The sequence below is a fragment of the Electrophorus electricus genome, chromosome 15 (assembly GCF_041902795.1).
Source record: "Electrophorus electricus isolate QZ-2024a chromosome 15, ASM4190279v1, whole genome shotgun sequence".
NCBI classification, from domain to species: Eukaryota; Metazoa; Chordata; class Actinopteri; order Gymnotiformes; family Gymnotidae; genus Electrophorus; species Electrophorus electricus.
In genome coordinates, this window is record NC_137511.1 from 2,441,519 (window position 1) to 2,467,500 (window position 25,982).

Below are 25,982 nucleotides of genomic sequence, written 5' to 3' on the forward strand. Positions count from 1 at the left end.
GGATGATATAAAGTAGACTGTACAACCTATTTTATCTCAGCCAGCTGAGGTAGCTTTTCATTACTGCCGCAGAAATTTCAGGAGATTGTGTTTCATCAAACTGTGGGAAACAGAGCCAGAGACAGAGGAGTGCTCCAGCGTATGTGGATGGCTAAAATGTGACACTCCAGTGCTCTCAAAGAAAGCGAAATTAGAAAGCACTGAAGCAAGCCTTCTCCAAGAGCACACAGAGCAGATGGTCACTCCCCATTAAACTCTAGCAGTTTGTGCACAATTTAGAGAACTGCAATACAGTACAGCGAGCACTCCTCCACACCTGGCACGCTCCTTCTTAAGGGCTCGCCCGTAACGCTTTTCTTACGGTCATGCTCCATACTCTCGTCACAAGGGCGTGCCTGTACCCCTTTCTTAAGGTCATCAAAGGTACTCCTTTTTTAAGGGTGTGCCCTGTACCCCTTTCTTAAGGTCATGCTCTGTACTCTCTCCCTAAGGTCGTGCCCTGCATCCCCCTTCTTCTTAAGCACCGTACAAGAGAAAACAGGGATCAGAAGGGAAGCAGAAGCCCTCCACTGAATTCTCCTCCTCCTCCTCCTCCTCATGACCGCATGGAATGGGTTTTTTTTTGTACATTTGTTTGCGTGCTTGCTTGCCTGTTTTTCTTGAAGGCTCTTTTGAAAGGCATCAGCCTGAGCAGCGGAATGCTGATAAGAATGTTGTGCGAAAAGATCGTGTGGCTCCAATGTCTCTTCTCACAAAGAGCACGAAGCAAAGGTCAGAGCCCTGTGGTCAGACAAACCAATCGCGCACTCCCCCGGGGAGTGACAGCAGAGCTGCCGCTGTGCCATTCTGGGTGAATGCTTGACGAATAGCACCACCAAACAGGCACTAGTGATTAGATTATGGGACATCACCTTTTTTTAAAACACCATACTTAATGAACAGTGATTAGCAACTCGCTGATTTCATCTAAAATCCCAGTGTGGTGCCAATTGCACCATCGACTGGTCATTTCCTTTTGAGATTCTCTCATACCAACAAACTCCAAAGACTACCAACTCAAGAAACCTCATTTTCATCTCCCCTTCATTGGAATTTCTTTGTCATGGCAACAAGACTCTGCGCAGTCTGCTGTGATCAGCTGTTCATGAATCCTTCTCCCTCCGTCATCCTCGCGCTTCCTCCTGGGACCAACAGCACTGAACTAAAGCTTTGTACTGTAATTAGGCCCCTGGACAGAAGCTGAATCATTTAATACCAGACCCCCAAAAATGAAATCGCGTCCGGACGCACCACAAGCTCTCCTGCAAATCGCCCTTCGTCTCAAGGAAAGACGCAGTAATGGGCAAGTTTCCTCTTTCTCTGTTTTTTGCTTTCCTGTTCCTGCTGACTCTTGCGTCAGGTGGACCTTCAGCAAACAGCCAGCAAAACATTCCAAGCTGCTACAGAACGGTCATTGAAACGATAGGCTCACTTCCCACCCGGTGACGTTCCTGTCCGGAGCGCCGAGCTAACGACGAGCCCAGGAGGCAGGAGGCCGCGGCGCCTCCTCACGCCAGCGAGAAAGAAAGACGGCGAGGAGGCCGACGAGCGAAGGCAGAGCGAGTTAACGAGGTGGATAGCATTCTGCCACAGGCCTGCTTTTGTTAACGAGAGGTACGGTATCCCAACTCCCTCGACTATTTGGGCTTTGATTGCGATTGATTGTGGCAGCAATGGTGCAGGGTGGATCGTAAAAATACTTACTGCCTGTGTGTGTTGCTGTCAAGGTGCAGTGGGAGATACACTACACACTGATCTATAAAAACTATGGACTCACTAGGCAAAGCAACTTGGATGTTGCTAAGAGTATGCAGATTTATGTTCATCCCAAATTTTGGATTACCAAATATCAGCATAATCAATAATGTTCCAGGGTCTCTTGTTGCTCTCGAATACAAAGTGATATCATGTGCACTGAACAAATATTACAAAAACAAAACAATAATAATAAAAAAAACTTCCAATTAAGCTTCAAAAAGCCAATACAGGGTACCTTAGAATACAAAGATGAAAGTGTGAAGGAAAATTCAATGCACTCTTTCTATTCACATGGAGCAAAACCAACATAAGACAGAGGGGGACAAAATGAGAGTTACCCATGAAAACTGTTTGCTTTGATGTTGAACATTAAAGAATTCTAGTTCTGTCCAAATAAACAAGACTCGCCTGTCATTCCAGAGTGGATCATGGTGCATTTTAAAATGGATTTAAAAATACATTTGAATCTGAAGCTACACAGACAATGGCACTACAACTTGGAGGGATAATGTGCCCATATTTTGCAGGGGGCAGTGTGCAAGCTGTTGAATCCAAAGACACACCAATACCTTCCCTCCTCATATTTCAGGAAGCATGGGTAAAAATAGCCGGTGTTTCCGCCGCGTGCGGGTGAACAGGCCGTGGTGGAAAGGGCACTAAAGACACAACAAAAAAAAAAAAGCCACCTGGCAGGTTGGGGGTGAGGGTGGGGTGAGGGTGGGGTGAGCTCAGGGGGACAGGCACAAAAAAAAAAAGAAATGGATTTCAGGTCAACGCTTTGTAGCTGTGAAAATGAAATGCAGACAGAGACATGATGCGTAATGGAGACAATGGTGCCTAATGGCAGTGCAGTTCTCTCTCGCTCTCTCTATCCTATGGGTGGATGCGTGATCTATGGTGCTTTCCTGGGAGGGAGGCTCTTGATTTACCCGGCTACAATAAGCCCGGTATAGCTCTTAGGCAAAAGGCAACGGGTGGACGGGTACCTGGCAGGGCCAAAAAGCGCATCTCCCCAGCATGACATATAAACCAGCAACGTGTTTATCGTCCCGCGCAATTAAGCTCAATGCAAAATTACTGATGGCGTGACATCTGTTTGCTTATCTGGTGAATAGATCTTCCGCCACCCGATTCTTCACCTCGCCTCCTTCTTCCCATCAGAGGGCGGTGAGTCTTCGAGAGACGCCACTGGAATGGCGCAGAAGGTGCAAGTATATAATGAACGGTCGAGCTGTTTTAGAGGCAGCGCGGCGCATGCATGTTAATTAGCGCACCGCCAACATTCTCGCACGAGTAGGATGGGTAAACGAGCAGGTCTTGTGTGGGTGTGAGAGGGGACTGCCACCTCGCTGGGCTCAGCCCGTACTGAAGAGGCCTCAGCATGTCCTATGCATAGAATGAAGCTGCTACAGTATCACAAACATCAGACTGCAACGTTGGGCTGTACAACACAAGGGAATGGCTCAATAAGCCAAGGGCGTTGAGGCAGAGAGTGATTGAAATAAAACATGAACATGTTTTCTTACCTGCCTTTTAACCAGACGGTGGTCAAATCGTAAAAAGTATCGGTTTTACAGTTGTAGCAAACATGACAGTGCCTGGCACTGAAAAACAGAGCCTGGTCTGTTTACAGTTTTCATTTCTACTGATTGTAAGGGGTAAACTCTAGCATGCTCACAGCACTAAATGTGCATTGCTACTCTGCTGCTGAACTACGAGCACTGGGGACTAGGGCACATGCACACTATGGTGAAAGCACATCGAGCCACTTTGCTCCAAGTCGCTAGCGAGCAGGTGAGCACCTTTCACTTGGCCTCTCCCCAGAGTCACGAAGCCAGACGAGATGAAGTTGTGCAGGTCGTGACCTCCGCCGCGGACGCCCTCCTTCGGGTAATGTCCACCTGAAACGAGTTAGCCAGCAGTGAGGCTTGAGCAGGAGAACCATGACCTCTGACCCCTGACCTCCTGACCCCCACCCACACCTGACCCACCCTTCATGTAACAGAAGATGGATGGCATAAGGAACTTTGTGACTAGTCTATTCAGGGTCACAAAGTCCCCTCGCTCACACAATATTCACGGCCCAGGGCAGTGGGAATATCAGATGCTTGTGAGCAGCTTGCATTATTTGTGCTCTTGACATTGCAATTGCTGGCGAAATGAGTATATTATAACTGATATCCTGATGATAACCTTGAATGCCATTTGGATAAATAAGCTGACGGTAAACCCAGCTGCACACATCAGATTTAGAATCGGATGGCAATTACTGATACAGCAGCTTGCAAAGTGAGATAAGAGGGAGATTTTGATTGGAACATAGGTGGCAGTAAACATGGCTGTGCATTCTGGTAATAATAAATCCATCCACTGCTCAGAATTAGGAAAGGCACAGCTGTGTTTTTTTCTGAGCTGTGGAGGAGGAATGAAATTGGGCGAAGCAGAAGAGTGAAAGGAACAGCAGAGCCTCCAGGACTGCTCGGATTGTTAGATGCTGTGTGCACCACTGGAGTCTCAAAAACAAGAGAAGCTCATCCGTGCCGGTCTGCATTTCTGTCGTGGATCTCCAATAACAACCGGACAAACCCGGCAAAAATTGAGACGCTACGGCCCGTTGCCACTAAAGGCGAACTCTGACAAGGTCCACTGAGAGGACAGTAAGAGGCTGAGGGTTCAGAATGGGAAGAAACCGCAGAAATCCACGACAGGACAGGTCCTTGCATCCCGGCTGTGGCAGACAGCAGCCTTCACTCAAATGACTGATCTGGCTGAGCCTTCATTAACAAGCGCCACCACCTGACCACCAGGCTGAAGCCAACCGGCTGTTCTACGTGTTACCCCGGGGAGTTGTGAGACTGAGTTCAACCTTCAAGTTTTCAAGTGCTGCCGCCAAGGGCATGAATTTCGAATGTGCTTTAAATTACACCACCACACACACACACACACACACACACACCTTCCTCCAAGACAAGTGTGTGAGTGTGTGAGGCAGTGGTTCGTTTAAGGCGCATCGCAGAGAGGAGGAAAGCCGATGCAGTCAGTCCCAGCATCCTCCTTCCTGTTTGCGTGAGTGCTCAAACCCGTTTGGGAAAAATTGCAGTTATTAGTACGATGTTATAGCCTGGGCTATTTTGCTATTAATTGGTGAGGGGGAAAAAATGCAGAGCCTGCAATATAAAAACTAAAAAGATAAAAAGGTGCAGAGTGCATAATATTATGAAATTGCCCACTAGCATTTCACCTGTTAATTAATTGAACTAAAACATAGTCTAATAAGACAGGAACGTTTATGCATGCAGCGCCAGTGTTGGTCTCTTGAAGCAGCATCAGGGAAAAAGATGCGCATGTGCTCATGCAGATGCACTGGCACAATGACATCGCTGTCCTACGGCAATGCAACTGTTTTTGGTTATATTAATGTTCTGATAATCTTTGTCACTTCATTTATTAGGCAATTAATTAGTGCATTAGTATAAAGTAATTAGTCGCTTTGCTTTGATGAAATGTTGATGAAACACTGCATCATATGGATATTTTCTGACCCGGCTCCCATTTTGACTGACTAAATTAGTACTTATTGTAGGGTACACTGATGTTGTTTAACAAACTCTAGCACTTATTGTTTATTACACTTATCATTGTTTAAGAGACCTTATGTATTTGTATTTCTAGTCATCAGCATTGATCCCTGTATCAATAATTGATCCCTGTATTCTACAGTTCATTGGTATGTTGGAGTCTAACCTGCTGTACTGTACTAGGGTGTATTCTGTGAGGAAATGACAAAGCAATTTGTAAATTGCTTTGGATAAGAGCGTCTGTTAAATGCTGTAAATGTAAATATTTTCAAATAACAAAAGAAATGAATAATCACATAAGTCGAGTAATTTTAGGATCAGTCTATATGAAGGAAGAAGAGCTTCACTATACTTTCCCATATCTCAGCATATCTCATCATTAAAACCCTCAAAAATATCCCATGATGCAATGCAGCAACATTAATGTCACCTTAAAGACTTGCATTTTTAATTTGAGCTGGCCTTGTAGTTTGGCAGTGCATTGGGCTCCAATTTGTATTCCAAATGACCCACATTCCTCGAGAGTCTTAGGCCCCTCCTCACGCCAGAGTGGGGCAGGGTTGAATGGCCTCTTGTGGAAATACGGCCTCACTTTCCTGCGCACAAGCGGCAGTCGGCCTGTGTGATGGCTGACCTCGGGCGCCGATGACAACACAAGGTTTCCCGGAAACAGCTCAGCTTCACAACAGCCCTGCAACTTGGCCCAAACAAACAGACCACGCCTGAACCCTGGGCTCGGACGGCCCGGTGGTGTAGCGTAGGACTGCAGCTGTGTGTGTGTGGGACCAGTGTGTGGGACAAGGTCACCATCACCTGCACTAGACAGCTATAAATGGCGGATAGGCATAAGTCACATACAACTCATGCTGGACCAGTGATGCATTTTGGTTAAGCTTGCAGAAATGTGTCACATCCCACTGTTACTGTGGACAGTCAGGACAGGACAGGAGCGACTCACTTCTTGTTTTCTCACTGTACTAGTGATAAATAGTCTATGATTACTTATCTTGAATAAAATCAGTCATAGTTGTTAGGTAAACAGCTCTCCACATAAATTTATGTTCTGTGAGACTGCAAAAAAAAAAAAAAAAAGCTTTAAATAATTATTAAATAATAAATAGTGGAACAGCCTTCAACTCAAATGCAGGCCAAAATGGTGGTCGACCTTTAGAGCTTAATCCTAAATGACTGTTCCAATTTGGCACGCACAAATTGGTTATTTATCGAGTGTTTAGCGAACGTATTTAGTGAGGGTCATATCGTGCTTTAGCAGAGAGACGACGCGTGAGCCTCACGAGCTGGCTCATCCTCGCACTGTACCGACGTGGCTCGACTGACAGCTATCTGGCACCCCGCCAACCACGCAGCCTACACAACATCCGCCACAGGCCTGACACGCTCCTCTTCCCGGACGTGTGTGCACCAGCTCAGACGAATCTCCACCCTTTCGTATCAAAGCCAGGCTATTCATTATATCCACCCCAAGAGCACTCCATGCAAGCCGTGAGTCAGGAATGCAGAGTGTGCGTGTGTGTGTGGTTTCAGGAGCATTGTCTTACCGTGGTTCGATTTGGAGGCATGAACAGGGGTGTAATGGTTTTTGGAGCCTGTTCTCTGTGGCGTGTTGTCTTTGGATGAGCTGTTCATCGCCGCAAAGTTTTCACAATTGTACTGGGATATGGGAATGGGGCCCTGCTGCCTCAAAATATCCGCTAGGGCTCTGAGGGGTTAAAGAAAGTAAAGCATGAACAGCAGTGATGGAATGGTTAAACACAACACCAGGACTCTGTGAGCAACACGACGCTACCCAGGAATTATAAGAGCTGACATGGCTCAGAAATAAGCAATGCAAACACTTGACTGTGAAAACTTCAACATTCTGAGGTGCACATAGTTAGCGCTGGGCTTGGTAATTCAGATTAATTCTGCATTAGGAACATGTTAGTTCTGCATGCTGACTGGGAAAAATGTCATTTGCTACTATCCCCTCCTCTAGCATGATGGAAATGTCAACAGTACACTTTCCAATTACACATTCTGTGTGTGTGTGTGTGTGTGTGTGTGTGTTGGTTTTGAGGTTTCTTAAAAAGTGCATTTTATAAAATGTAGCTACCAGTAAAAATCAGAACAAGGGTCAATGGCTGTAAATACATCTGCTTTACCTCTGTTAGCAAATGATTTCAACACCAGTTTGGTCATCCTTGTTTGTTCCTGTGGCATGAGTTCAAGTATGGCACAGACAAGTCAGCCACTGTGGTGGATACTGACTAGAAATGTGAAGAAGTTTAAACCAGCAGAGAATTTCATAATGCATGACCTGCTCTTGGCATGGTGTTTGTGTTTGGGATGTAACCAAGCAGAGCTATGTTTATCACATCATAGAGTAAATCCAGGACTTGAGAAATCCAGGAATTATTAGACAATATACAAGACATATTCATTCCTCCAATATGTTGGCTTTAGTACAGTGTTCAGTGAAAATCAGTGGTACTTGTGTGCACTCTTTTAATGCTAGGGCATTGTAACTATGAACTGTATCTCTGCATCTCATAGTCATGGTTACCATCAGGAAGACCACTAGAAAATAGAGCGTTGGAGTGAGAGATTAAAAAAAAGCTCCTAAAGCTGTGTCTAGCAATTACCAAGATTGAAAACTGTCTATAGGAGGTGAGGTGAAGTGCATGGGAGACTCAGATGTGGGACAGAGATCATCATCTGCTTCGTAAACAACTCAAAAGGCTTTATGAGCAGTCCAGTCGGGAGAGGACACATTTATGAAATAAGATATTATCGTACAGATCAAATGGAGGGTAAAATTGAAGCATCTCTAATGAACTGTAAAGTCTCCCTTGGACAAACACAGAAATGGAAGGGTGGGGTGGGTGACTGTCTTAGTCTGTCTTGAACCAGTGCCATAGAGAGCCATAATGGTGCATATTCCAGCTCCGTTTGGGAATCTGGTCACGACCAGCTCACACCACATTTAATATTCCATGCGAGCATTGGTGCAAAAATAACAACACATGTGCAGAAGGGGGAGAAGGCACAGACAGGCATTCTGTCATGTGAACTTCTCAAATATGACAGGAATTGCTGAAATTCCCAGTACAAAGTGTCTGTCATGACAGGAATAATAGACTATATATGTTCAGTCAAAGTATATGAATTTCTTGTACAAATGGGACTTGTGGGATGTAGACCATGCCCAGTCCTGCTTACCTGTGAATGTTCATTTCCTGAGGTGGTTGAGTGGCTTTGTCATAAGCGACTTTGGTTGAGACGCCAACGACTATGATGAACGCTATGACCCCACAGGTGATATAGACCGCGGTGTTCGTTTGATCCATGCTCGGATCGTACGTGTCACCTGTTGGAGCAGGGGACGGGGACACAGTCTTCACCCAGTCGGGTTTGTTGTAATTCTTGCAGGTTCTCTGATTTAATCGGTTGACTTTAAACTGGCAACAGAACCGCAAGAAGCAAGAGCCGCAGCAGTACCGATGATCGGTGTTATTGCACTCGAACTCCTTATCAAACTGTCCGCTCACGTCGTAGTAGCCCAGGCAGGTCTCGTGAGTACCCGCTGCGGGAAGCTGGACCTGCGCGCTCCGCTGCGTGGATGTCGGGGGTGACGACGTATTGTTCAGCTCTTTTGGCTTCTGGCTTCTTTTGGGCACGGGCTTTGTTCGCTTAGCGGTTGAGGTGCACAGCACGTTCAAGGGGTCCAAATAAATCAGAAGAAGCAGAAAGTGTTTTATGCCCATGGCTTTCTCTACTTTTTTTTTATTATTATTTGGCTTTATTTTATCGTGCCCTTTGCGATTATGTTTTCTTGAGTCGGGCGTTCAAGCGAGTTCGATCCTGCAAGGTCGAGACAGTCCAAAAGTTGCGGTTCTGGTGTTCCCCTGCATGACTGGTAAGGGTTTCACACGAATGTTACGGGGTGCGTCGAAGGTGCCATTAACTTAACTGGGATCGCGTACTTTTGACGCCCATGGTGGAATGATATGAGCCAAGCCAGTCACAGGGAAGCGCGACTTGCGTTAATTAATAGTATTGGATGGACGAAGAAACATCGCTTGTCCCCTGACAGCCCCGTTGTGCGTCAGTGACCACCCTTTGCGAGAACTCTTGAATAAGCAAGCTTTACATCTTGCGCTGGGAAGAAGTACACATGAAATTAATTTTCCATTAATCGTCAGTAATTAAGACAAGACATTAACGCTGACAGGGGGTGGGTTAAACGACAAGACTACTTTTAATTTTACGTTTCATTTTGCATTCCTATTGACTGTTGTCTTGTCTCCAGCCAGCCTAGTAAACATTTTTGCACTTTAGCGCACCTTGTTTCATTTCTCTAGCATTCCGTTGCGCAGTCATGCCTGTACGCTAAACGCTAAAATGCATTCCAGACGTAACCCCACAATTATCGCACTACCTTTATTTCACCACCTCTCTGCTAAGTCAAAGAATAGACAGCAATAAAGTCACTTTCCACGTACAATTATTACTAGATTCGCTATTATTCTCAGCAACAAGCATCTGCCCTTGAACAAACATGGTTTTATTGCTTTTGCAAAAACGAACAATCCCTTTAAGTCAATTCGATAATGTTTTCTTTTCACCATGAGTATAAAATATCACCATGTTATCGAATGTAAGCTGCACTTACCTCTACTCTCGCTCTTTGGTTCGTGGGTACGCGGCTACTAGTGAACTGGATGGCAGCATCCTATACAGAAACAGACCCCTTTCAGCGGTCCGCCTCCCGTCGTGGGGTCTTACATCACTAAAGTGCTGGCGTCACACCTCCAAGTATTGCTCTCACACTTCTCACTCTCAGGCAGATGTACGCTCGCTAATATTTGCCAGTGCCACCAGCCATTGTTTCAGTTCTGCTGACAAGCACAGTCATTTTGTGACACGTTACTTAATGAGATTGGCAATGACCTAGAAGAGGTTTTATTATCTTTTACTTAACTGCAAAGCTCTCATTCACTGTCATAAAAGAAACCTTTTGACCGCTCATCAAAGAGTAGAGCTCGTTTTTAGTACTGCTTCGGGACCCCCCCCCCCCCTCTCTCTCTCGTTTCGTAGATTTTCGAGCCTGCAGACTTTACGCGAGTTCAGAGACAGTTTCACCAATGAAAGAAACAGCGTTGGGTGACAGGCTGTCCGAGCGCGTGCTCGTGGTGTCGGGCAGGAAAGATAAGGCATGCCTAACACTTCAGGTGTTTCCCACCATGTTTCATCCTCAGAGCAAGCCACGCATACATCATAGCTCATAGTAACGTGTTTTTGCACACACCATAAAGCACTCCGCTTTGTCCTCTGACTGTGACCTTTTAAACTTGCATGAGACCTGAGCATGTCGAACACATGAAAAATCATTAAATGGAGAAGACTTATTGTACTCTGGCAAGAGAGATTTCCTTTCACAGGATCTGGTGAGGTTTATTTCTGTGTCTCTGTTTTGCTTGTGATATCCATGTGATGGTTTTAACCCCCATTCTAGAAATTCTGACCCTGATTCCTTTTAATAAAGGGCGTATTCTCTTTCATTTCTTTGGACTTTTCTGCTGTCTTTTCTTGGAAGCTACAAGCAGATTCTTGTATTAAGAAAGTGGAGATGATGGTAAATAACACTGGCCCAGTTCACACTGTTGTGTCTTGAAAGCAGTTCTGCTTATGAAGCCTCTTTGGTCTTGGATTTGTAGTTGTGACTGTAGAATTTTCATTTCTAGTTAAAAATTTGTATTTCCCGCTGAATGGAGATGCGCATAAAGAAGAGATGAACAACAAAATCAAGGAGTTACCATTACATAACGTGTAAAGAGTAAATTAAAAAAAAAGTCTGATATGTTTTCACATGTGAGCTTTGAGCATCTCTGAATGAACAGCCTACACAATCCGCTGATTATAAAACCTGGAAGCAGTTGCTAAGTTACCACTTTTTTATGATGCCATCCATACTTGCTATAATGAAATATTTAAATGCTTCTTGTGAAGTTTCCCCAGGACTTTAAAAGATATATTAGGTTCGGAGAGTGCACAGTTTCAAACAAGAGTGCAATTCCACTCTAAATAGAACATGCATGCACCATAAAGCTTGTTAACAAATGGAGTGATGCTGTTAGTACCTCAAAATGTAGGTGCACAAGATTCACTGATGTAAAAACTCGCTAGATGTCTCCTGTGCTTTGTTTATGGACAAGAGGATTGTAGCGGTGGCCGGGCTTTGGCACAGGAGACAGGAGAGGAAAGCACCTTCAAAGCCATCCCAGGTTCTGCCCTATTCTAGAGCCAAATAGCATTGGCCAGAGGAAAGCTACAGGCTGTATGGCTCTGCTAATGAGAGTGCTTCCTAAGGTGTCCCTCCTGAAACTGGAGTCATCCGTTCTTGCTCCTAAAGTGCCTTTACTTACCGAGTTATTTCCCTTGCTAGTTTTTCTCAATTACGGGTATTGTGGCCCGTACGTATTAGGTGCAAAAGACAGGGACTGTGAGACAGCATTTCAAAAATTCATTCCCTCTCAAAAATCAGCATTTGCTTCCAGTGGCCACACACGTCATGAAGTATTGATTTGTGTGGCTGTGCTTTTCTTGTCTGGCAGGCAGAGTGTAGCCCTGCCTGACCGGAGGCTCAGGAGGTCATGAGACAACATGAGCGTGGGAAACGTGATGGCCCCGCCATGTAGGAGGTGGAGGAAGAGTCGACGCATCCTCTGAAATGCTTTTAAGGTTGTTGTGGCTGCATCATAAACCCTGACCCCTCCGCCCAAATCAGGCCCCTAACAACCTTCCTCTCTTCTTCCCTCCAAAAACAGCATGCCATATGGATCCCAGTAGCACATTGTTCCATCATCGCTATAATTGCGGCGAGGTGCCGATGATTTATTTGCCTTGCTGCTCAGCCATACTGTGAACCACCGTAACAGTAATGAAGTTATTACATCGTTATACCTCATAAAGATGTACTACACACTGCACTCGTCTATTCAATTATATAAAGAAATTCTCATAGGAGAGCGTTTGCTTTAGCAATCTACCTGATTTACAAACACAGTGGCTTCCTATCACCCTGATAAGTGATATTACTTAATACACTGCAACCGTGTGTTTAGCTAACTGACTGAAGGATGAGGACAGCACCTTGGGTTAATATGAACATAAAATTAGCATATACACAATGTACGCATAACGCCACAATTAATGTGCTTTCAAGCTGAGCACCCACAGAATACATTAAATTGACTATTTGTATTGCATAATAGTGCAGGTCTTTATACACCTAATGTTACAGGACAATAACATGTGGGCATGAAAACAGCTCACGGGACCTTCAAAATTCCCCCATAATTGCAACATTTTCCTCAGTACAAATCCACATCACTCACAGCACAAAACAAAACCAATGAGGCAAGCCTTGCCTGGATGAGATCTTCCCTGCATCTCTCATCTTCTGCTGGGGGTGTTGCAATCTCTTTCCCAGAGTTAACTGTACAGACCCACACTGCAGCACCACATTAAGGTACAGCCCCTGCGTGCCTCGATATGTGCGTGGCATCTCTCTGTGAAGAAAGTGCTTTGTCAAGAATTTCGAATATTTATCATGTGCTGTAGGGGGAGAGAAGGCAGGATGTGCAAGCTATGAAGTCATCATGTGAGCTGAACTTACAGACGATCGCACCAGAGCAGGAGACATTATGCTGGTGCTTCCTGTATAATTCTAATCTTTAAAGATTTTCCATATTGAGGTTTTTTGTGACAAGCCTTGCATTTTAGGTTAGGTGTGTTTGTTTGTTTCCTTCTTTCTTTGGATGCAGAGACATCCTAAATTCAGTGAATATGAGGGGATGAGGAATGAGGGCCCAGGAGCATACTGAATAATATATATTATATATGAAGGGGACATGGGGGACTTGTTTGTTTGCTTGTTTACATTTCTGCTTATTGTCATAGAAGGTTATGATTTCATGAATAAACAGTTTCCCTGTGTGTTAAGCCCTCGAGTCAGTGAAATTAAGACAGACTTTCGAACATAGGAATGGCAAGTTGAACACTCAATCATTTAAGTATTATGTATTATAGCTAGAGCAGAGAGGATTTTTTTGTTGTTGTTTGTTTGTTTTTTGAGAAGTATCCGCTCTGGTATTGTTGCAGACGTCAGGAAAGTGATCCACAAGCTCCGTCCAACGGCCTCCGGCCCTCACGCGTGCACTGCGGGAGACAGAGGACTGTTGTGCCTCGTGAGTTAGGAAGCTGGCTTCTACACACCTTCCTTTTGCAGTAGCCACGGTTTTGTAACCTTCGCCGAAACCGAAGGAGATTATTGGCATCGTGTACTCTAAGTAACACAGGCGCAGAGGCAGGTGAGACGTCACTTTCCTTCCAGGCGGCGACAGCTAATACGCAACGCGCGTACTGTAGCAAAAGGAAAGTCGCGTTTGCAGCACCCTGGAGAGCAACCGGCGGTCCTGGGGCGGATCTGTTCCGCGTCTTGGGGACTATACGCGCCCCACCCTAAAATAATTATTAATGTATTTATAATGCACTGAAGGCAAATCGCATTTTCTGAAGGAACCAGTTCTAAATGTTCACAATTTAACGCGAGCACAGCCGCGTAGCTTCGCTAATACACGAGGAACGACACAGCGATTGCATATCTGCTAGTGCTTCCAGAAATTTACATTTCATCAGAGCGTGAGCGATTCTCTGTCTCAGCCTGCATATATTAATCATGCTTCTGACATGAACAAGCTGATGTTTTCCTTCAGCATTTCACAGGTTCCTGAGCACAAGATGTATTGTGAAATGAAGGCTCAGTGAATGCACGAATGGAGCTCTCCGCAGCACGCGGCGCTGTGCATGCACAGCTGCTCACAACGCATATCCATATGCCTTGATGACGCGTTTGAATTCAAACATGTATGCGAGCCGCATACTGCGATTGGCACATCATTGTAAAATTACCTCCTTAAGATCTCTAGCGCAGGTGTTGTCAAGGCAACTTGGCCTAAGCCTGCATTAATTTTAGCTTTATGGCTCAGTTGAATAAACTATCGCTTGGATTAACTGATGGGCTTGTAACCTTTTGAAGTATTTATGTATTATCTATATATTCAGTATTATGTATAACAACATACAATACAGAACAATTTTTCAAAGTGCCTCATCAGGCACTGTGACTGCAATGTTATGACCTTATATTGAAGAAGTGAGATCATGTCATAATTTAGAAAAGTTGCCAGTAAATCTAAAGTCTTCACTTCATTGTCAGATCTGCCTGGTAGCAGTTAAGTTTTTTTATTCGAATTTTGAGCCTCTCAACAGTTTTTACACTCCATACATAGTATGCTCTTTATGATAATACGGGTTACTTCCAAAAAGTACTTTTTGTGACAAACTAAACCTATACAGAGATTCATTACAGAACACATATTTCAAAGTAAACCCTAACCTTAACATGCATGAGGACTACACAAAACGGGAGCATATTTGTCTTAGCAATCCTTATGTGATATTACATGATACACTGAGATTCCAGTCACTTATTAAAAGACATACTCTCCTCCTCCTCCTCCTCCTCTCCCTCTCTCTCTCTCTCCTCCTTTCTCTCTCTCTCTCTCTCCTCCTTTCTCTCTCTCTCTCTCTCTTTCTCTCTCTCTCTCTCCTCCTTTCTCTCTCTCTCTCTCCCTTTCTCTCTCTCTCTCTCTCTCTCTCTCTCTCTCCTCCTTTCTCTCTCTCTCTCTCCCTTTCTCTCTCTCTCTCTTTCTCTCTCTCTCTCTCCTCCTTTCTCTCTCTCCTCCTTTCTCTCTCTCTCCTCTCTCTCTCTCTCTCTCTCTCTCTCTCTCTCTCTCTCTCTCTCTCTCTCTCTCTTTCTCTGTGTCTTTCTGTCTGTCTCACTCTCTCATTGCTCTTCTAACATTTCAGGGTTTTTTGCCTCAGTTTTTGCTTCTGCTGTCCCTGTCCCTGTCCCTGTCCCTGTGCCTATCCCTGTGCCTGTCCTTGTGCTTGTCCTTGTGCCTGTCCCTGTCCCTGTGCCTGTCCCTGTCCCTGTCCCTGTCCCTGTGCCTGTGCCTGTGCCTGTGCCTGTGCCTGTCCCTGTCCCTGTCCCTGTGCCTGTCCCTGTCCCTGTCCCTGTCCCTGTCCCTGTGCCTGTCCCTGTCCCTGTGCCTGTGCCCGTCCCTGTCACTGTGCCTGTGCCTGTCCCTGTCCCTGTGCCTGTGCCTGTCTCTGTCCCTGTGCCTGTCCCTGTCCCTGTCACTGTGCCTGTGCCTGTCCCTGTCCCTGTCCCTGTCCCTGTCCCTGTGCCTGTCCCTGTCACTGTGCCTGTGCCTGTCCCTGTGCCTGTCCCTGTCCCTGTCCCTGTCCCTGTGCCTGTGCCTGTGCCTGTGCCTGTCCCTGTCACTGTGCCTGTGCCTGTCCCAGTCTCTGTCTCTGTGCCTGTGCCTGTCCCTGTCACTTGAACCACATCTTAAAACAAATACATTTAAACACAAGAGAAATTTACATTCCAGTTTTATCAAATGATAGTCTGGTAAACATTATCTTGGTAAATATGAATCTTTTTATCCTTTTAACTGTTCCTTTAGGTTTAATGATGAGAAATTATTGATATTTGTATCTGTATCAATAAACTGTATGTACACAGTAATGCCTTACCTGAGCCCAATTCTGCCACCACATTCAGTGGCACCGGCTTGCGAGACTGGACGCCTGTCACTCTCTGTCAGTTGTGTGATTACTTCATGCAGAGGTAAAAGAGTTATTGAGATGGCTAGAGGCTAACGCAGCCCTGTCTGTACCTCTCGGAGGGATACTTTTACATCCGCTTCTGTTTTGCTCTCTCCTGACGTCATTTTGCAGGATGAATGAATTAAGTGGGTCACAGCTGCCGTGAGGAGCAAGTTCTGCTTTCCTCACCAGGCTTTTTTTGCGGGGCCAGGCAAAAATTGAAAAGCCGTGTTTCAGCTAATACCTCTTCCCCTCCATCATAGCTCTCGGACTCGTCTGAAGCAGGACGTGTGGGCTTGAATGTTAAATTGTCCATTTTCCAAACTGGGGATTCTTTGGTTTCAAACCACCTGCTGGTCTCATGCTTTTATTCTGTTTTATTCAAGGCTGTTCTGTGTGCTGACACCTGGATCCAGACCACTTGGTTAAAGCTTAAGGGATTATAACTAGGCTTGCATTTCATCCATTATAGTACTCTAGTGCTGTACTAACCTGTAATGGACTGGGAGGGTAATAAAACTGGCCCACAAAATTAAAATATTCTACAACGCAACGATATCATGTAGTTTTTCCATTTTCATTGATTTGTCCCTGTTGGTCATTAAATATTACCCATCAACTGCACGGTAGCACCTTCCAGCAACTCTCCGCTTTCTCAGTTTCAGATCTGACACACAGGTCCTTCCTGAAGTGTAAAAGAAATAGAGAGCTCATCCATAATTGCTGGAGTCATTGATGATGGAAGGTTATACACAAACGCACAGTCAGTGACCTCTTCTGTAGGACTACCTGGTTTTATGCACCTCTCGTAGCTGGGCCACGTGTCCACCGCATTCTCAAAATGTGCGACCAAACTCTGACCTTCTTTGTGAGGTGTCAAAACATCACTGGCACGGAATTGACCATTAAACTATCATAAGTGAGACATCATTTATTCTAAAAATGATTGCAGAACTCTCATTCGCCATAAACCTGTCATCTCCCAGGCACCTAATTTATTGGTTTTGCCGTCTTGTGCATCTGACCAGAACCACCAATAGGTACTACAGCTTGTTGCAGGGAGGTTGGAGGCTTAAGGATGACTAATCTCATGTCTGTTCCAACACGAGTACAGTGCCGAGCACTTCATCTGGTTGGTATGGTCAAGTAGAAGAACCTGAGATGTTATGCCTGTCGGGAACAACCAGGAGCTCTCCAAGGTAGCCATGAGAGTGGGCCTGCATATTTATCACATGCAGACTGCAGACAACAGAGACTCTTCATTCTCTTTCAGTACAGCAAATGCCCATGAGATGAAGAGGGGAGGAAAAACAAATACCAGAGTCATCAAATATAGCACAGCAAAGTCTGCACACACAAGCCCTTTATGTTTGTGCATTTCAGTCTTCTTGTGGCATGAATGTGAATATTGCTGTTTAAACACCTCACAGAACAGGTTCTTTGTCTGACACCTTTGCCCATCGAATGTCGAGAAGAATGTGAAGGTTCTGGCAGAAAACCACTGAAAGTATACATATCGTCACGGTCACTTCTCCGAGAGGAGGTATGCCCTCGCTGTTAATATCATGGTCGAGTTCCACTGAGAGCTAGAAAGGGTGGTCAGTTAGCAGCTGTTGCTAATAAGGAGGCGTCTGGGACTGTTGGCTGATGGTAAATATAGACACAGCGAGGACGGATACTTAAAGAAATAATGGGAGGTGAGAGAAAGAGCCACTGAAGACACCTGTTCCCATGCACAAGACGACAACAGTTTACATGTCATTATTCCAGTGCAATATTGTGTGCCACCTATTTTCCAAGTACTTCTCTGGTGTGAGAGGTTTACCTACAGAGCCCGGTTGGAAAACGAGTTTAGCTCTGCTGTCTTCTTTTAATGCTCATTTTCCAACATGAGGAATTAGAAAAGAATGGGAGACCATCTACAATTGGTCTAATTCTTTTTCAATTGCTACTGGACCAGCTGAGCCCCAGATGCCTCAAAGAGAAAGCACGTGTGCATCTGCCCTGTCGCTTCCAATCGCAGCTTTAATTGTTAAAGCAAAAGCACCTTTAATAGGCCTTGGCCAGCTCTTAACTCAGACATTAGCTGATTGCTACACCTTTGTTATTCGATAGCTTAGCCTGATATCTTGCTTTCTCATCTGCAGACCAGGGGTATCTTATCCTGCTCTGCTGCCTCCCTTTATCCCACAGCCCATAAAAGGCCATTAATGGATCTCTACTAATCCAGGCACTGCAGTAAACAGTCAGGCCAATTACTTAGGGAGTCTGGGAGCTAGGAGGAGGGGCTGAGTTTTAACTGTTTGTTGGAATGATTTGTTTTGTTGTAAGTAACATCCTGTAATGAATAGTTGTAGTTGTTGGGAAAGGAAAGAAAAGGAAAGGAATCATTTTGAATGAGTAGTGTCAGCTATAGTACAGCCCAGGTGCTGTACAAATCCTATGGTTTCAACACCATTAATCAAAACAGATGGCTCAGAAACACACTGCAACAGTACAGCAGAGTTTGGCTTCCCTTTCATGCATCTCAGTTCCTCTTCATGGTGTTTCACAGATAATTATATTTGAAAATAGGCGTATCAGTCAAGAGGCAATTTATTAGCCAGCCAAGACTGCCAAATCCCACCATCTGTTTCTGTTGGAGCAAACCCTGAAATCCAACACCACTCTTCACCATCTTGGGAAAAGACGGACACTGGGGATGTTCTGTGTGTAACTTTAATATTAGGTTTATGAAAATGTAAATATGATCAAATATATAGCTGATATAAAGATTTCATTTCCTATTAGTGGCACAGGTATTGTAAATTTGTCTTTGAATCATTCTGTAAAGCCAAATACAAACAGTGCACCCATCATCTTTCTTTCTTATTTATCGTATGATTTTAGAATAGCCACAGAATAACTGCAATTCAATTAAGTTCTTTCTACCAGTTTGCCTGTGAGGAGTTCTTAAACAAGGCACCTTTACCTTCTTAGCTAAGCAGCTAATTTAGCAGTGCAAACCATATAGTAATGATTACCACACAACCTGCAGTAGAGTTTTGCGATTTAAGGACATGTAGGTTGCCAGGGTTACTGTCCTGCCGCAGCAGGCTTAAGTCAATTAGCCACATGCTGCATTTACAAGGCAATGTGAGATATGGGCCCATTTAAGGGCTCACAGAAGTCTTTACGGACCAGTTTAAAAGGCTAGTTTACTTGAATATTCTGTCCAGCAAAATGCTTTACCTTGTTAAATGAGGAAAAAAATTTTAAATAGCAATGCATCTTAAAAAGCCAAAGTGACTGCTTGCCTGAGGCACAGCTGTGTGCTCAGACATCCAAGAAGTTAAATACACAGGACCAAAAAAACTTGTCTTAGCATCTACAAAACATCCGTCCTGTTATCCTGTGCTTAGAAGATGTGCTGAACAATTATGCACAGTCACCTTTATGTTTTTTTTTCAACAAAAGCCCTATTCTGTATTCCTCAAGCAGGTCTTGAGAAATGGAATCCTTGCAGAGCAAGATGAATTTGTGATGTTGGTGCTGGGTTTTTTGGGGGTTTTTTTAATTAATTTTTTTGTCCTGGGGACTCAAATGCCAGCAATGGTGAAAATTATTAGATGATCTTTTAAACTTAACCTTGAGCACAGAATGTCCTCTATCACCTGAAAGTTCATTATGCACAGCGCGATGGTTCTTGCTGACAATAGACACTACTTTTATTCATAATAGCACATAGGTATGTCATCTGCATGGCATGCATCCAAAGTCCTTGACTTTTGCCATTCATCAGCCATTTGTGTAGGTCACAGTCTAACGATGCAGCCTTTACAGCTGCAAAAATGGCCCAGTTGAGGACACTTACTGTAATTGTACTAGTTACGCATTTTGCATTCAAGTCACAGTTCCTGTAACAATGTGTACATGACGTCACAGGGCCGATACTTTCACCTCTGGATGAATAGTAACTTATATCCAGCGCTGACTCCCTTGAACTCCCTAAAAGAATAGCACTTTCCACAAATCATCATGTGTTATAAGGTTCTATTTTTGCTGCCATGCAAAGTTTCTGAATGTTTTGTCAGCTTTGAAAAGAATTTGCACTTTGTCTATCACATTATTGTCCAGAATTCCTGTTTTTAAAAAGATTCACACTGTGGTGTAATCCACATGAAACTCTGCAAAAGTATAAAGTAATACACTGAAGTCCTGGCTGGAATAATGTGGATTTTCCTAAAGGCCAAGTGCTAAATAATACCTATGCCTGGTGTAAGCCACCAAGCAGGTGGTGTTGTGATAAACATTCATTTAGCTGACACTTTTATCCAAAGTGACTTACAATAATAACAGAGTACAACTCAAGGGTGCAATCAAGGGTTAAGGGCCTTGCTCAGGGGCCCAGTTGCAGCAGTGGAGGGGCTTCAACCAGCACCCTTCCAAATACAAGTCAAGTACCTTAACCATTGAGCTACCACTGCCGGTTAATTGGTTACACAGGCTAAAGCTTCCGTTCCTTCTGAAAAGGGATCCCCACCCACTCCAAGCTTCCCACTCACTGAGATATACGGTGAGAATCCCACAAAACGCAGGATCACATTTTCTCTGCTCCCCTGGGTTTAAATGTCAGCTATCACAAGCCGGTTCTGAGGCTTGTCAAGGCCCAGGAGCCGGTAGTGGATCAGCTCTTTAAAAAGGAAAGCCATGAAGGAAAGTTAACTGGCTGTCAAGCTTCCAAAGAGGTTAGAAAAATACAAATGTTCAGAGTAATAACCTCCTCCCTCCAACCCACTCTCAACTTAATAAAACAAGTTCTGATGGGTTGAACTGTAAGTGGCAGCCCAGTTAAGTGTAAGGACTGCACACTTAGCACTCTCAGAAAGTTTGCACCCATAGCTGAGATGTGAGGCAGATGGGGCTTGTGGAAATGGGTTTGATTCCAGTAAGCACAGGAAACCCTGGAGATTTAGGGAACAATTTAATGCACGCATCATTTGGTCCTTTAATTTCAGTCTCCTGTCTGGAGGTACAGTATTCTATGGCTGAGTGGCTCCTATCCTCATTACAAAGGCTGCAAGGCTCACTCCAGAGACTCCTACACATCGGTTTCACTAGATATGACTTCTGAATTATATGAGTTAAAACACCATAGAACCCCTTCACAAACAAAGACCTTCTGTCTAAAGGGCTGTAGGCAGTCCATGAAATCACAAAGAATATTTGTATTTTGAGGAAAAACTTTCCTATGCTGAGAATTAAAAACGTGATGGGATTTGGCGTCAAACCATGGAGTGAGACAGTAGAGTGAGAAACGGACAGGATGATAAAGCAGTGACAGAGAGACAAACAGTACAGACACGGAATATAATGCATACTGTGCTCCCCTTACTAAAGAAATAATGCATTTATGAAAGTCTGTCATGGTATATTTAATTATTTACAAATCACTGAGAGTGGCAGGGATTCACTTTTATTTCAGTTCAAGAGTTTTGTCAGTTAATGTTGTGATTGATATAACTGGGTTATACGTCGGCTACACAAACCTGAAAACCCGAACGTTTTTTTACTGATAATAAATAATGAACGAGTGTGTTTTGGATAACAGATCTGTGAGTGTCTCAAGGGCCAAAGTCTTTGTCCAGAATATTGAGATGGAGAATTTTTGAACATATAGTCTAACCAGGTGTTCTCTAGCCAGCCCCTTGGGGACTCTAAACCTTTGTATAAGGACAGAACAAAACAAAACAAAACAAAAAAACAGTGTGGATGGCAAACCCCAAGAACTGGGTTGGAATTTTTTGTTGTTGTTTTTGTTGCTATTTTCTGCAATCTTTTTTTTCTGCAATACTGTTTTTGCTGCATCCACTAATTGTCTCTTCTTCTAACAATTTTTTCATTATTTGTGATCATTGCCTAGTTTTTAGAGACCCATTCTGCCTTAGAGTGTAATAAAGAATTCTACCAGAAACTGCTGTTTATGAATCCTGTGATATTTATGACCAATTTTGGCCCTGCCTCATCTCTGACTTGAAAACTAAAAATCTAAATGTCACCCAGTAAAGGTCAGGACTACACAGCCATTTCTTCTCAGCACTCCCTCCCTTTTCAGGGAACAATGTTTAGGGCTAAAAGTAACTGCCATGCTAACATGTCAAAGGCTCTCTACATTCTTTCACAGTACCAAGAAGCGAAACCTAGTTAAACTTATCTGAAAGAAGTGGGAAAACACTATTAGATTCAAATCTCGTGGAGAAGTGGAAAGGGTCAACTAGGGGCAATGTTGCAGCCAAGCACATCAAACTGAGGAAACGATCCAAAGTGTACTTGGCTACAACTACTAGTAGAGAAAACGCCTGTAACTTCAAGTCATATTATATTCTGTATTTCACAGAGCTCTGGTCAGAGGAGTTATCGATGCAGCAAAAGCTTCAAAGGGAATGAGCAAGACAGAAAAAGGTAAGGTATGTGAAACATATCACCTTAAATTAATAAGCCAGCAGGATCAGTGAGCCATTTCTGTTTCCTGGGGCTTTCTTAAAAGTATGCAAGGGTTGCTGTTCATTGGTGAAATAATATCTCTAAAGTGACTAAAATGCACCATCCAGAAAAATTAAGAATTACGTGGCTTGAATCATACTGTGGTGTAGAAGCTCTCTGAGGGCGTGACGAATTCGTAGGGGTATGTAGGTCTGGTTATTTCCACTTTGCTTTCTCACGTTTCCGCTCGTTCAGATGTCATGGCTGGAATGAATGTCTTTCCATCATCCTCGCATATATTTACGTAATGATGCTTTGGCATCTCGTGAGCTTGTCTGGAACGATGCTGCGTCACGGGGAGAGGTCAGTGGGTAGAGGTCAGTGTGATCGCCGCTGGTGAAAGCCGAGTATCAGATCATACTTCTCCAGGCCGCGTGCCACAGCCAGGGCCAATTCCGTGAGACATTAAGGTTGAGCAGTGAATCGGGCCAGCTGCCAAATGCACCCTTGAAAGGCAGACTTTTCCTATTTAGCAAAGTCAATAATCAATAAGCAGCCAGCCTTATTTCCATAGCAATGAAGCCCATTAATTTAAGATGCTCAGCGGTGATTTCAAATTCTTCAGAAGCATTCAATAAAGCTCATGCTCCCCAAACACGTCCATCTGCCACACGGCTCCACACTGCAGCAATAAGGAGTCATTTATGTATTACGCTGTTTTGATATGATAATGATTCTGGCATAAACGAACCACTATGAACCACTTGCTTATGCTGCACTTTCCTTATCCCGTCTCGCAGTGGTAAAGTGCTGGATTGTAGTCACGATACATTAAGGGTCTAAGCAAAGGAAGAGCTATGAGTATGAAAAATAATTAGTTATACATTTAATTATCTCCGAGCGCTATCTGGATGGTCACTGCAGTGGTGTGTCTGGGCCGAAATAAACTGCTCAGGGATATCGCCACAGTATCGGGCTTTGGAAGATAGAAGCTATTACATCAGAGTTTGTCGGTAATATGCAATAATTCTCATGGATGGTCATTTCACATCTGCTGGTACTTTCCGTCACCCACCTCCCAGCCGAACTCTGTGGATTATAGAAAAAATAAAAGTTAAGATATGTGAAAAACTGCTTTTATGTCTCAGCTCTTAATGTTGCACAAATCTAAAGAAACTGGGTCACCAGAAATATATGAATGAAATGGATTGATAGAGGCTGCTTGAGCTCAAGCAATCGCAGTAATATTAGGCTGAAAGCTGGAGCAGAAGGGACAGGAAAAAAATAATAAATCTGTCGCAACCACAAAATTAATTTATTAGTCAGCCTTTTTTAGCGGGGGTGGGGGGCTTGCTGGTGTTAGTTAAGTAGTTACGTTATGGGGTAATCTGGGGAATATTGTAGGCATTCAAAATAAAGACTCTTAATGAAGCATCCGGTATTATTAACAGATTGGCATGTAGGACCATGTGGATTAGATCTATTTAAACAGAGACTCCTGAAGTCCATGTTAGAGTCCTTAGAAAGCTGCACAAGCATACTAACACTGCAGTGTCAACAGTAATATCTGAAGAACGGTGATATTGAACTGAGGTGAGGTGATGTGTTTTATAGAGTCTTACTCTCACAAGATCGTGGGCACAAATCCCTTCATGGGGTACTAAGAAAGATGGTTTCATGACCATGGGGTATCATGAAGTGCAGAGGAGTCCAAGGGAGCACAATTGGCCCTGTTCTTCAGATATGAACGATGGCCACGTTTCCATCTCCTTCTATCATCCAGCGAAATGCTAACAACTCCTGGGCACCTGTGAAGTCACGTGCATCGCCGGGTAGCTAGTGCTCTCCTCCAAGAGCGCTCAGTCCTGTGCCGTGAATGGCACCTCAGAGGAACACTGTTCATGGCTTCATGTGTTTTGTAGGATGTGAGTCAGAAGCCCCCACTCCACCCACATTGCCACAGTAGTCATGGTGTGTTAGTGCAAGAAGGTGCTAGTGGTTGGTTATTGGCAATGATTAAATTGGGAGACAACTTGGTAGGGATAAAAAGAAAGAAAATATGTCTTTTATATGGAGCAGTATGTTGGGTGTGTTGGCCATTTTGAATATCAAAGTCCCCATGACTAATCGTGGCTTTCTGCTCTATGCTCTCGGTTTGCTTTACGTATATTCACAAGTTACACTGGAACTGTTAAACAGTGTTCAAAAAAGCATTCAGGGCTGTATGGAACCAGTGTGTGATGGAGAACTATTCGCTTTACAGCCCAACGGCGACACTAAAGAGAATTTTCCCACAGGGTCGGGAATGTGCCCCCATTCCCTCCATTCTTCCAGTCATGATTAGAATGCACAATGCACTCCGCATTACAAACATTTAGAGGACAAAACATTCAAGCTGAACATCACTGAGACGCCCCGTCGGTCTCTCAAAGAAAAAAAAACTTGACAATGCAGAGAACACAGACTGCCGCTCCACGCTTTTCAACTACTGCAATAAATAAAAGGAAAGGTGCGCTAGGCAGCAGTGGCGTAAAGGAACGTTCACTTCACAGGAATACTTAAACGTAATATGAACAAAATACCTAACGCTCTAAACCCCGCTTTCTCACAATGGCCTTGAGGAGCAAATAATGATTTCCGACCTGTCCTGAATCAGTATGCGGGCAATAAACTACACACACATGAGTGTTTCAGGGTGTTTAGAATTTCATCACACCTCTGCTCACATGGGCGGCTGGGAGTGAAGTTGGGGACCAGCCAGAAACACAGGAACAAAAAAGCAGAACAGATGAAAACAGATTACAGGCATGCAGCCATTTATCAAGGCCCAGCAGACAGATATCTGCTTAAAGATAACGCCGTGATTCAAAGAGCGGGAGCTCTTAAATCCGCGGCCTATCTCCAGCCCTCTGGCTGCGCTGTGCGTCTGCGGCTGCATTGACACTGAATTTAATTTAGGCATGAGAGAGGGGGAGAGAGTGACAGAGTGAGTCAAGGCATGTGATGGAGAGAGAGAGAGAGAGAGAGAGAGTTTCAGAGAGAGAGAGAGAGCAAGAGAGAGGTGGCGAGAGAGGTGGGGAGAGATCATGAGAGCGGGAGAAAGAGGCACCATTTGAGACATGGGGAGAACACGAGACACTGTGAGAGACAGTGCGAGAGACAGTGTGAGACAGTGAGAGACAGTGCAAGAGACAGTGAGAGACAGTGTGAGAGACAGTGCGAGACACTGTGAGAGACAGTGTGAGAGACAGTGCGAGAGACAGTGAGAGACACTGTGAGACTGTGAGAGACACTGTGAGAGACTGTGAGAGACAGTGTGAGAGACAGTGTGAGACTGTGAGAGACAGTGTGAGAGACAGTGTGAGAGACTGTGAGAGACAGTGTGAGAGACTGTGAGAGACAGTGTGA

The 25,982-nt window shown here is 44.3% G+C and overlaps 1 protein-coding gene across 3 annotated transcripts in view; it reads right to left on the reverse strand.

Annotated features, from left to right (window-relative positions):
- Positions 1-10,131, reverse strand: part of shisa6b (shisa family member 6b) — a 38,818-nt gene extending 28,687 nt beyond the window's left edge. For all 3 annotated transcript variants that reach the window (XM_035533218.2, XM_035533217.2, XM_081698046.1), the window contains exons 1-4: positions 10,048-10,131; positions 8,595-9,533; positions 6,935-7,095; positions 3,600-3,698 (exon numbers count right to left, since the gene is read on the reverse strand). In XM_035533218.2, the coding sequence (XP_035389111.1) occupies positions 3,600-3,698; positions 6,935-7,095; positions 8,595-9,139 (805 nt within the window). In that variant the 5' untranslated portion in view covers positions 9,140-9,533; positions 10,048-10,131. The remainder of the gene's footprint in view (positions 1-3,599; positions 3,699-6,934; positions 7,096-8,594; positions 9,534-10,047) is intronic.
- Positions 10,132-25,982: the final 15,851 nt, after the last annotated feature.